At 35.4% G+C, this 12881-nt stretch overlaps 2 protein-coding genes across 2 annotated transcripts; both read left to right on the top strand.

The window, feature by feature from the left end:
- Positions 1 to 319: 319 nt before the first annotated feature.
- Positions 320 to 5949, top strand: LOC125216524 (deneddylase). The gene is made up of 9 exons (XM_048118265.2): positions 320 to 520; positions 1068 to 1599; positions 1873 to 2076; positions 2209 to 2700; positions 4039 to 4149; positions 4401 to 4589; positions 4858 to 5085; positions 5445 to 5565; positions 5653 to 5949. The coding sequence occupies exons 2-9, from the start codon at positions 1168 to 1170 to the stop codon at positions 5787 to 5789; spliced, it is 1914 nt and encodes a 637-aa protein (XP_047974222.2). The 5' UTR covers positions 320 to 520; positions 1068 to 1167; the 3' UTR covers positions 5790 to 5949.
- A 456-nt stretch (positions 5950 to 6405) lies between these two features.
- On the top strand, positions 6406 to 9746 carry LOC125210801 (uncharacterized). Its single transcript, XM_048110395.2, has 8 exons — positions 6406 to 6671; positions 7634 to 7671; positions 8278 to 8349; positions 8478 to 8561; positions 8703 to 8737; positions 9015 to 9100; positions 9379 to 9444; positions 9519 to 9746. The coding sequence occupies exons 1-8, from the start codon at positions 6605 to 6607 to the stop codon at positions 9551 to 9553; spliced, it is 483 nt and encodes a 160-aa protein (XP_047966352.1). The 5' UTR covers positions 6406 to 6604; the 3' UTR covers positions 9554 to 9746.
- The last annotated feature ends 3135 nt before the right edge of the window (positions 9747 to 12881 follow it).

Genomic DNA, 12881 nt, shown 5'->3' with positions numbered 1-12881 from the left:
ACTGTATGGTTACACGGGGGATCACTCTACTACTTATCCTACACCATCCCTCACAAACATAAAATATGATGGTAGTGGGCCTATTACATCTAGTATGTAAAAAATTAAAAATTTGATTTAGCAATATTACCAAAATCAAGCCAAAGTTTATTCCTTGGATGTTGGTTATCGAATTCCTTATTTTTGGATATGTGTAAATTTTAAAATTTACTTTTAATATATAGATTACATATAATCAAACAAGCATAGTACTAAAAACAAGGATAAAAATCTATTCCTCAAAATAGCCTCCAAAACTCTTAAATAACGGTACACAGAGAAAGAAAAAGGAGAGGGTTGCTCGACATTCACCGCCGCTCCACTATCCTCCGCACCCTCTACAGTCGTTTCAGCCGCACAACCGCCACCGTGCCGCCTCCCCTCGCCCATACATCAATTATTTCTTCTATTTATTTCTCTCTCTCTCTACTTTTGGGATTTCAAAGTTTGAGGTTAAACAATTTTCAACCTAAAACTCAAGGTAAGAATTCCTCATTTCTGTAGCTATTTCGCCTCATATACCTAATAAGATAAGGAATTGAACAAAACATCAGATAATTGATAATTAGGAAACTTGATTGGTTGCTATTAATTAGCCCTTCCATCATTTTGTAAATTAATGAGAGTAATCTTGCTTTTGGAATAGATGGACAGAACATAGGTTTGCTGAAAACTAAGTTTATCATCATCTCGACCACTGAAGACATAAGTTACCTCTCTTTCCCCTATATTTCAGATAGAGTTTTTGTTGCTAAGTAGCTGGACAATAGGAGTTTTGGGAAATAATATTGTTAAATGAGTAGATTGGAGCTGAAGGGGAGAGTCCCAACAGAAAGTATAGTAGATTTTGCTTCTTAGTTTTTTTATTTTCTTCCTAGTAAACTGTATAAATTGACAATGTCATGTTTAGTGTATACAAATTCTAATCTTCTACCAGTAATAGTGCGTGCTCATATTTTCCAGATTGAACGGACTAATTCGAATGATTTTACAGATTAAATACTACATTTTCATGATTTCATTGACAGATCGGTAAATCGCTGATCCGGGCACGCGATTTTACACTACAGCTTTCATATTCAAGGCTCATCGTTGAACCTCGTAGCATAAACCCTGTCTACCATTTCCATGGCGTTTGCTCCTGCCATCTCTCTCCTCATCCCTCTTTCCCCTACCTTCTCTTTTCCCTATAGGCCATCTGAAAAGCCACCTCCCAAACTACTCTTTTGTCCTCCTAAATTTATTAACTCTGTCCTCTCCGCCGCTTCTTCCTCCAACAACCAACCGTCGCCCCCCTTCACTTCCGAGGAGGCCTTTCTCAATGCAATAGCCGGTTTCGGCGACTCTGATAAACTTCTTCCAGTTGTCAGGACTTACGAAAATGACTTGGCACGGCTGACCCTCGTTGGCGCCGTCGACTCTAGGCAAGCAATTACTGCCGCTGCTGCTGATGGTGGAAGCACCGCCGATGAACATATATCTGCCGGCATGGCCGCCATGGTTGTTGAGACCATATATCCTGGCCCAGTCGACGAACGCAGCACCGTTTCTACTCGATTGGTGAGTGCCTTGGTTTCAGTTATGTGTCTATGTATTCTGTTTTTATATGAATTACATTTGTAATTTAGGTATTGAATTTCAAATTTCAACGCATTATATTTTTGCTTGCCTTCCATATTCTATTATGTCCTCAATCGAAAGTAGTATATGTTAATTTGATCCATATATTTCTTACTTGTACAAATATCATTAGCTAAAGTATATTATGTTCCTCCTCCCCGTGGTCTTTTTAATTCCGTGAATTGTGGATTAAATTTTTTCTCACTTTTTCAGTTTTTGCCGACATTCAAAGTTAAAGAACAGGCTATAAAGCTCAGGAAGTCGATGGCAAAAGATATGTTTCAAGGCATCACACCAAAGAATATACTGTCGATGACATTTAGACAAGCAGTTTTGGAGCAGCTTTGGAGTCTTGAGCTGGCACTTTTTGAACCTGGAACTGAAAGAAATATGGCTGATCTTGAAAATCCAAGAGAGGTACATTTATGTATAAAAGTTCTCTTTTGTGGCATGATGCATTGAGGGTTCTTGTTTCCTGGTTGTAATATCAATATTTAATGTTTCTGTTCTGCAGGTGACGAGTTATTTTATTCCCTTTCCTATGGGCAGGTACCTGTGTTGTTAGCCCTCAGCTCATCAGATGAACATGTAATTTCTGAAATTGGAGAGGTTGTCTGTGCTGCTACCCTTGAAAACACTGGAAAACATTTTCTCTCTAATGTTGCTAATAGAGCATCCAAGAGATCATCAAGTTGGTTAGAGAAGCGTCAACATATTACATCAAAGAATTCTGCTGTTACTCTGTATAACTTGGTTGAAAATGAGGTACTTGCTAATGCCAAGACACTGCACAAGAAGTTCATCTCTGAAAGAGGGAAATATAACCTTAAGGGCTCGCAATTAAAGAAAAGTTGGTTGACATCGCCTGCATTCTCGGAACTGGAAAAAATTGGTGGTCCTGAATTTTGTGCTTGGATCAGTGAGTGTGTGCCATCGTACATGTTTGAAATTGATTCCCATGGACGTGACAATGTGAAATTTGAAGGGTGGAAGACGTTGGGGGAAAATAGATTGGGAGTTGTTGTCACTCATGCACAAATGGTAATTAGTTTCTTTCCCATGTTCCGTCGCATATCTATGTATGTGATTGCTTTCATATCTATTGTATATGATGCTGATGCTGATGCTGATAGTAGTTTTTCAAAATCTAATGTGTGTTTATGGATATTGCGTGCATTTATTGATAAACGCATAAACAAAAGGATGAATCTGCGGTCTAGCTTGTCTTACTAATTTAATGAAATCTTTATTGTGTGCATTATGAAAATAATTGCAACTTTGTTTAGAATCATTTAAGTTGCTCTTTTTTGTTTGTTGTATGTCACTAAGTTTTCTTTGTCAGTATGGATTTCTTTGGTTTGTATGTTCCAACTCAATCTGCTTTTTATACAATCTTCTGAATGCACTTTGGTCATATCTGGTGTGTGGAAATATTTTCACATTTTCCTTTGTCAATGTATTTCTTTTAGGGAAAATATCAATTTTATTTTGTTGTTTTAACCAAAATTGCATAACCTTGGGTAATTATATAAAGGTACCCAACATTCCAATTTTCGGATAATTTTGTCCTGAAAAATCTCTGGCCATTTGACATTTCTATGCAATCCACGAGGCTTTCTCAATCCGCATGGCGTTTTCTTCCCGTCCGAAACCCTAGACCGTGCCTACCACCATCCACACACTGGCCACTAGATTTGCTGTCCCTATGTCAACACACACAAACATGCAGTGGATCGTGAAATTGGCTATTCTTTTGTTCTGAGCATCTTCTCCTTCTTCAGTGGTGGCCTCATAGAAACAAAACCCTACCCTTAAATCTTAAACCTGCAATATTCTTGTCCTTAATCTTCCTGACCATTGCTTGGGCAGTTTTACTGTGCCACATCTTCTTCCAGCCGCACAAGAACAGCTTTGGCGGAGGCTTTGTTTCTAGCGTTGTTGGGAAAACTTGGGGTTAGGATTACTTTTCTAATTGTTTTACACGTCACCCGTATTTTTTAATTGATGTAAAATTCCATTTAAGTTGAGAAAGCTACGTACATTTGCCACAATGTACATCTGGGCTGGGGTGACGCATTAAAACTTGGTGGCCTGAAATATTTGTGGGATCAAAGAAGATTAACTGAAAATTGAAATGTTATGTACCCTATGCAATTACCCTAAGGTTGTGACATTTTCGTTAGAATGATGGGACAAACTTGAATATTTACCCTCATTTTATTTACTATGAATGACATTGAAGTGTTGCTAGGCTACTGATTACAAGATAGGACTTGGGAGTAGTTGAACTATTTTGTTCTTTTTACCCGATGCTGTTTTGAGTTAATTTTGGAGCGACTGTTGTCTTGACTCATACGATATGATTCCAATGGTTTGCAGGTTAGCTTGGTTGACATTCTAGATATGTTCTATGAGGATACTTTCACTCTGCCAGAAAAGACGCTCCCATGTTATACAGTTGCAAAACCATCCAAACTGGATATCAATAAGGTTCCTCATTGTTTTTTTGAGTTCCTTCAATTATCAGACAGAACACCTAGATATATGTTCTCCATCTAAAAATATGTTTAGGGCACAACACTTGCACTGAGGTGCTGTATGCACTTACACGGATGCATAGCTTGCTGATTTATACCGATATGTGTTGATTTTGTGCTGTATGCATAGCTTGCACTGAGGTGTTGTTCACTATCTACCATAGCTTGCTGATTTATACCGATATGTGTTGATTTTGTTTTCAGGGTAGTTTCATGTTGAAGACATTGTCAACTGTCCTTGTGAGTGGGATATTTTTTGTAACCATCAGTGTTCTGGGAAAACTTTGTTTACCTAAGCTGCTGCCTATCAGAAAGAGGTTTATTCAGCAAAATTCTCAATCCCCATTATGTGACATTGTTCATGTTCCAGATCATTCTCTAGAACCCTCTGAGGTATGCTAGAAATGAGGTTATTTAAATGTTTTCTATCATAGAAGCATACAGAATCTGCTTCATCTGAATTACATTCACTACCTTATGTTCTTGTGTTGATGATAACAAACCACTGTCTCCAGTTTTTGAGGTGTAAAGTTGATTATCATTTTCAATCTCTATAAGTCAAGTATATTGTTGTTGTTGCTGTAGTTGGGTTTTTTAGGACTTAGTTTTTGGTTTTCTGACCATTTTTTCTTGATTATCTGACTTCGCTTTTTACATTCAGTTGGAAACATGCTGTGTGTCAATTATTAGACGAATCAAGGATTCTTTTGGTTGGTCTGGAGAAATAAGCACACCATCTAGTGCATGTGCATGTATCGGGGAACTTCCTAAATTCATGAGTGAAGGGGATTATAAAAATTTCAGTACGTCGGACATGTCGCCCACATCTATGCCATTACAAGCTAGTGAAGAAGAGATGAAAAGACTAGAAGACATCGCTAGTTATCAGGTACTTTTTCTAATTACTTTCTTTTTGGTTCTTTGTTTCCATGTTGAATAAGAAACTTTGAAAAGATTTAGTTTTTCTGAACATTGTAAAAAAAAAAAAGGTTGGCAGAAAGAGTACTGTAACGTCCTTCAGGTTGCATTTGGATATCGAATGTATTAGTAATGCATGTGAAAGCTCCTAAATACCAAGGATATAAAATCCACACAAGTCACCCTGAAATTAGTTCAAAAGAGAGTGATGGATTTTAAATCCTTATCGCTACTATGCATTTTCAGGTCAATAAATCAAAAAATAGCCTTATAGAGCAGTTTTTTTCATGTGATTCATAATTACCAACGTTGATGAACTACTTGAATCAGGTAATGGTGTCGACGGATGGGAAAATCATAGGGTTCCAACCCGCTAATCGAGTCGCTGTTAATAATTGGGCTGCAAATCCATTGGCCAAAGAGCTGCATGGTGGGAAAAAACTATCTCCTGGTATAAACCATATCCCAATTCTCACATACTACTTCTTCCATATTGGTAACCATGTGGTTTGATTAAGTTTGTGTAACTTTGTTGCAGGATTGTTAGAACCTGGTCTCAAGATTCGCAATCCGAATGGCATGGTCGTGTTGGAGCTATTGATATCATTAAATCCTAAATCCTATTTTGCATTAGTTAGGGCTGTTGATATCAGCTCTACAAGTGTTGAAGGTTGAACTTCCTTAGTGTGATATTGAACCATTCTCAGATTTTGTAGAATATGTTTTTGTAGATTTTGCATTATTTCCATTGATTGTTAGTATTCAAATTAAATTAACGAGATTGTTTCTTTATTAGTTCCCGATGAAATTACAAATACCTGATAGTTTTGTTTTCCTTTCTTTGGTCAGGGCACAAATAAATTTACGTTGCCAAATAAAACAAATAAAAAATTTACGTTGCCGAATACTTTGCTACATAATAATCTTCCGCCAAAAATTAGGAATAACCTATCTGTCTATACATAAATTGAAAGGGAATTTTAGAGATATTCATATTCACAAGAATGCTATTTTATTCTTTTATTAATAGATCTCTTAATTTTGCAATTATATGAAGCAACATGATTTGGAAGGTGAAACAATTACTATGACACATTTATTATTGATTATATTTATATTGGGATCACTAAAAGTCATTTAGACTAAAATCTTCTAGTATAAATTACACTTTTATTAATTTAAGTGTCACTAACACGTGAATTAATTCTGTTCTGTTATAATCAAGTGAACACGTGTATTTTAAATGTGGAGAATAAAAATAAATTTCTGATACTAGATTCATTACAACAAAGGTTCCCCTCAAAAAGTAGTCTCACGCGCCCCCAATTCAGACTCACTTTCCTTATCTAGGGTTTTGCAAAAAAGCTCCCAGAATCCGATTCAATAGGTTTATCGAATCTGCTTCTCTATCTTCGTCTCAATAGTCGCTCATTATTCCTTTAAAAAGTTATAAGCACAGAACACACAGAGAGAGAGAGAGAGCGAGCGACATGGGTAGAGGAAAGTTTAAGGGCAAGCCGACTGGCCGTCGCCAATTTTCCACCCCCGAGGAGATGAGTAAGCTTTCTACTGCGATGCATATGATATTTGATTTTGACTGGGGAGGTGTTGTGTGTATACGTGCAGGAAAAAAACTTCATTATGATCCATGTTTCTTTGGCTATTTTGTATGTGAATTACCAATTAATTTCCTGTTCCTGGACTTTTTAGTTGCTTTGATGTGATGCTGCTATTTTGTGTGTGACGTTTATTTTCCCCGGAAGGAACATTTTCGTTTGTTTGATCCAATAAAATTTGAAGTCTTCAGATATTTAGATTGGAATATTTAATTTGAAGACACCTTCTCTCTTTAATAACAAAGAATGGTGCGGAAATTTGATGGATAAGTAGCAAAGACAAAGAGGCAGAGGAAATATGGGTAAAAAGTTAGTTTCCTTCTCATCGTATCATACTATCTAGAAAGCTACTGATAAATTCCTTACCAAAACGAAAAGGAAAAGGTTTGCACCAGTAGAACACTGCCCATTTCATTGGAGTTAGCCAATGTTGCAAGCTCACAATTGGTGCTGAATTAGTAAAAAAGTCTAGATCCATGATGTCTGCCAACCATACATGATGGGTTAACCACACTTAAACTAGGTGTGACAACTGACAAGCTCAAAGTTTAGCAGAAGAAATAAGATGTCTTTTCAACCGAAATCCTTGATTTCAGCGTAGTTGATGAGCTGGACTGCTAAGCTAGTGGAAAAAAAGTTACTTTGAACGATTTTTTTCCGTGTTTCAAAATACGGTTAACCAACATGTTAACTAATCGATTACGGTAAATTGGATCAAATTTTGCTTGTTTTTACCTCTTAGAGGCGTTATTAAACTTGAGACCGTTGGCCTCAGGAATACCTGGGGGACGATCCAATGTGTCTTCATGTTTTTTTCCTGTTACAGAATTGCTGTTTTTCCATGTACTGCTCATCTGCAAAAATTTCACCATTTTTTAATTCTCATTCTTTTCAATTACACAGTTGCTGGTAGTTCTGCTCGTCCCCGCACTTTCAGAAAGGTACTATATCTATTGTTTTCCCACAAGTTCGTTAGTATCACGCTGATGAACTTCACTCCTATAAATGTGCATTGTTGCAGATTTGGAGTTGTATTATCACATTATGAAATTTATTTGCAATGAGAAAGCATGGCTAAAGAGAACATAATGGTTATTATATTAGCTATCTGTTCACTGAGTTGCATCTAGTTAGTGTTAGTCAGCACATTCGTAGAGTTTCCGATTAATATATGTGCATAATGTTGTAATGAAGCTGATAAGGTGGATCTAATTGGTTTTATTATTTGATTTTTTTTTTGAAAACAGATAGTTGTTGCATAGTTGTGAATTGGGTCATGGATCCTTATGAGTTAGCCAATATGCTTTTAGATTTTTATGTTCATGTACACTAGCCTAGCTGCCTAGGTAATACCAATTTTTCTGTTTATGTAATATCAGGTTTTCTATTCATGTATTATATCCATTATTTCTTTGTTAATATATTTTGAACTAATTGGTGGCCACTATGTTGTAACTTGGAGTCTGTTCCTACTTTCTTATACGCTTGCCATTATAGTAAGAGCTTCAATCTTTTCTCATTCTGGGATAAGTGTTTTTTTGCTACAGGAAGTAGAGGATGTTGTAGAAGATGAGACATCTGATGTAGAGTCAGAAGAGGAATCTGAGGGTGAACCTGAAGTGAGTATAATTGTGCCCCTCTTTTCCTGCAAAGTGAAAAGCCATTCATTTTCGTAGCCATATTAATTTCAATAAATGAGTAGACAAGTAAACATGCTCACCTCATCTCTGCTAAATGCTGCTAACAGAAAGTGAAAGGTGCTGAGGGCGTCATTCAAATTGAAAATCCCAACCTGGTGAAGCCAAAGAACTTGAAAGCACGTGATGCAGATGTAAGTTATACATTGGAAAGCCATTTTTCTTGGATGAACTCATGAAATCTATGTATTTTTTATATTTTTTCCTCTCCGGGTATTATGATATTATCACTTCCTCATCAACCACTAAATTGGTTTTTCTCTGCTCTTGTGCAGTTTGATAAAACAACGGAGCTTTCAAGACGTGAAAGGTTACTTTCTTGAATTTTCTTTCTTAAAACTGAGGACTTCAGAAATCTTTCTCTAGTCATTTCATCCTCATTATTGACTTGTATTCACAAGTATTCATACAATTAGAAGTTATGTTGCTTGAGGGCTGCTCTAAGCTACTCTACACTACTATACATTAATGGGTTAATATTCTGATGGTTCAGTATTTAGAAACTACTAATTCAGTGCTTACTGAAGTACTCAACATTGCTCTTCTCTTTACATCAATGAAGTTTCATTCCTTGTCTATTGCTTTAGAGAGGAGATTGAGAAACAGAAAGCTCATGAAAGATATATGAAGCTGCAAGAGCAAGGGAAGACTGATCAAGCAAAGAAGGATTTAGGTAATGTTAAATTCTTTTAAGAATATGTTTCATTCATTGCATGCTCTTACACCTTCTCATAGGAGTGCAATCTGGCCAAGTAGTGGCAAGTTTGAGCTCTCCATTACATAATTCACATTTGTTATGTATAAATAGTCAAAAAATTATAATTTACAAATTATGAATATCTTGAAGCCTGTGAGCCTGTCAAGCTTGGTTGATCTCGACTCAATGAATTTGGTGTTGTTGATTGTCAGTTTCTTCTCATGCTAATATCTTGTTCTTTCCCAAACATACAGAACGTTTGGCTCTTATTCGACAGCAAAGAGCAGATGCTGCTAAGAAACGCGAAGAGGAGAAAGCTGGTAACTTGTTATTTCTATTTCTGTTTGCTTTCGTCCCAGTTTTACCTGTAGCTGATAATGGTTTGTTTCTGCAGCCAAAGATCAAAAGAAGGTGGAAGGTCGCAAATAGTTTTGACATGCTGCAGCTTCAGTAAATGATACTGATTCTAAGCTACTACTATGGTATTATGATACAGTTTTCAACTTTGATTCGAACACTATGTATTCTACTGTTTTATTTCTATCAACTTTGATCCACAATAGACATTCACTTACATAATCTGGAAATACACTAAATCTGGTGCTACACTTTATTACTAATATTCTCTAGTGTTCAATTTATTTCATTTGCTTATGATTCTAAATTACTACTCTCTGTCACACTATTACTTGTGAAATTCTTTTGTACAGTTTTATGTACATCTTCAATGTTATTAATTTTCGTTTTGATGAATATTCATTTCTAGTGAGTGTTATTTTAACCTAAAATAAATAATTTTTAAAAATTTACCTACATTTCTAATGAGTGCTTATTTTGTATTTTGACAAAAATGGATAAATGCAACAAATTAAAATCTGGGCTTTAACCGTATGATAGATTGATTTGGGCTAATATATTGGGCCGCTTAAGCCAGAAGAATGTATGTTACAGCGTAGCAAAGTTCTGAAATACAAGTATCTACGAGGGAATATGATAATTTGATTATTTTGTGTTTTAAAATAAAAAATTCAAAGATTATTTTAAATGTAGATTGTCGGTCTTGTACAATAGAAAAAGTGGTTAGATTTTGATGAGGTGGGTGTCAGGGTAAAATGTAGGTAGGGTGAGGGGGATTTCCTTTAATCAAATCCGAAATCACAAGTCATATAACCAAAAGTCTATCAGAAAGAGCTTTCAAACTTGTCCCATTCATGAACTACCCACATTGGGAAAATCGAAACCATTTGTCTCACCTTAAATTATCCACATCGCAACCCATAACTCTACTCCACTGTCCAAACAGACATCCCACTCTCTATCAATTTTTATTATTTATAGTACTTAGTTAAAGTACAAAAATTATCTTTTATTTTTTTAAGGAAATTGTAGCTAACGGTTGTTCACAATTTAGGGTACATCCCTCAATCATGATGGGGGAGTTTAGATGTTTAACAAATTGCACATGAATTAAGAAGATCCTCCATATCCAACCAAATGAAACCGAGTTCCACAAATTGATTGTTTTATGACTTAATCCAACACTCGGCCTTTCCTATTGTGTGAAGAAATTTTGTTACATATTCATCCGTCCCTTTGTAGCTAAATTGTAGGAGTATTTCTTTTTGAATTGTTCCATTGTAACTAGTCATTTCCTTTTTCAGTAAAAAAAAGCTATACATAATTAGCAGATTGCTGGGTAGGCAGAATGAACCCCCTGTCCACTGAGTTTGTTCTGGCCTGGTATTACCAACTCAATGAACTATTGGGTTGACAGAAAGAACCCGGCGGAATTCGGATACTGAGTTTGTCCTGCTTTTACCTGTTTAAAAAAAACGAGCATAACTTTCTCTACGTAGTTCCAATTGAGACATGCAAGATATCCATACAAATTTCTTTCAAAGACGAAGGGGGTGGTAGCTTTAAAAAATTGACAAAACTCATAGATTCCACCATGCACATTGCACATGTGGTCATCTCAAACAATCACGTGACATGTGTTGTACACTCGTTGGGAACATGACACAACTTAAATATACTCCCTATGTCCCATAGAAATAGGTTGTTTGAGATCGACACGTGTTTTAATGTATAATTGATAAATTAAGAGAGAAAAAGAAAAAGTAGTTGAAATTGTATAGTGGATTGTAGGATCCATAAATGAGATAAAGGAAAAAGAAAGAGAAAAAGGATTCGATAAATCGATATGGACTATTTCTATCAGACGGATGAAAAAGGAAATATGGTCAATTTCTATGGAACGGAGGGAGTAATTATTTTACCTAAAAAAGACAACTTAAATATAGTTGTTATATAGTTTTTTTTTATATTTTCAATCAATAATTGATTTTTTATTTTCTTTTTAAATGTTTGTTCTTCTCTTTGAGGCGGAAACCAACTATTCTTGTCTTTTTTAATCCCTTCTTATATATACTCTGCTTTTATACAACTATTTTCACGGGCAAGGATCCCCTATTGTGCACAATAGTCACCATGCTATTATGTACACACCGTAGAAAATATAGGAACGTCAAGAAGATTGAATCAGAAATATCGACAAATTCTCAAATTTTTTTATAATATAAGATGTTAACATTTTAATATTACAATTTAAATATTAAATAATACTATGAGTGAAATAGCAGCCCCTGCTATGCTATTAGCCAACCATGGGATCCAAACCCCTATTTTCACATCTCAATCATTTTTTTTCAAATTTTAATAATGTACTTAACTTTATATGTTTGATTAACTTCGTATTTTTCAAATTTCTAATATGCATTTAAGTAAGATATAACTATACACCATTTTGCAAATAAAATAGTACTACTATATACTAGTAAGAAAGAAAGAAAATTAAAAAATCTAAGAGGTCCTGATTATGGTTTTTTTTTGGCAAAATCCTGATAGTGTTTTAATCGCTAGTCTTAATTTCAAATTATGTTCATACTACTCCCTCCGTCCCCGATTAAGAGTCATACTTTTCCATTTCGGTCCGTCCCCAATTAAGAGTCACACTTCATTTTTACCATAAATGGTAGTAGGTCTCACATTCCACTAACTCACTTCACTCACATTTTATTATAAAATCAATATAAAAAAGTGGGTCTCACATTCCACTAACTTTTTCAACCAACTTTTCTTTACATTTCTTAAAACCCGTGTCCGGTCAAACTGTGACTGCTAATGGGGGACGGAGGGTGTAATAAATAAACCAGTACTTATTTATTTTGGGGACCTTATTTTAGGTCGGCATAGATAAATTTTCAAACCCAACAACTGCAACTGACGTAGATAAGAGAAAAAGGAATTTTTGCAGTTCTCATTGATGTATCAAACTCAAACCCTCAATCAATCACACAAATGTATTCGCTTTTTTCGTATCTGTGAGTGCAAAATCACTGTTGCTATGACACCATTGCACGTAATCATTCTGCACCACTCAACCCCTACCCTACTACTTTTAACACACTTCTAGTAGCATTTCTTTTATTTCCACCATGTTCCTCCTCCTTGCTTCAAAACCATCCATTTTTCCAAACAAGTAGTGCTCCAATTAAGTTTGCTTCAATTTTACACAATTTAATTATATACACATTCCACTACCATCCAGTTGTAAATACTAATTAGCAATTCATAATTCTTTGAAGGGGAAAAAAAGAAGAACAATTGAGTACTGGAGACTAGAGTTAACAATACAGTGTTGACAACTGACAGCAAGCAAACTAAACTAGCTTTGAATGACAACACAAATGCATGC

This window comes from Salvia hispanica, chromosome 3 (assembly GCF_029641045.1).
Source record: "Salvia hispanica isolate PSC_SH4W2 chromosome 3, Shi_PSC_v1, whole genome shotgun sequence".
In the NCBI taxonomy this organism is placed as follows: domain Eukaryota; kingdom Viridiplantae; phylum Streptophyta; class Magnoliopsida; order Lamiales; family Lamiaceae; genus Salvia; species Salvia hispanica.
The sequence above is the reverse complement of the archived record's forward strand: the minus strand, read 5'-3'. Positions and strand labels throughout refer to the sequence as shown.

What these genes read in the sequence shown, in the direction of transcription:
- LOC125210801 (XM_048110395.2), top strand. Translation starts at nt 6,605, where the DNA reads ATGGGTAGAGGAAAGTTTAAGGGCAAGCCGACTGGCCGTCGCCAATTT. An exon ending in AATCTGAGGGTGAACCTGAA is followed by an intron (nt 8,350 to 8,477) that starts GTGAGTATAATT and finishes TGCTGCTAACAG; the next exon opens with AAAGTGAAAGGTGCTGAGGG. An exon ending in TGAAAGCACGTGATGCAGAT is followed by an intron (nt 8,562 to 8,702) that starts GTAAGTTATACA and finishes GCTCTTGTGCAG; the next exon opens with TTTGATAAAACAACGGAGCT.
- LOC125216524 (XM_048118265.2), top strand. Translation starts at nt 1,168, where the DNA reads ATGGCGTTTGCTCCTGCCATCTCTCTCCTCATCCCTCTTTCCCCTACC. An exon ending in AAGACATCGCTAGTTATCAG is followed by an intron (nt 5,086 to 5,444) that starts GTACTTTTTCTA and finishes TACTTGAATCAG; the next exon opens with GTAATGGTGTCGACGGATGG. An exon ending in TGGGAAAAAACTATCTCCTG is followed by an intron (nt 5,566 to 5,652) that starts GTATAAACCATA and finishes ACTTTGTTGCAG; the next exon opens with GATTGTTAGAACCTGGTCTC.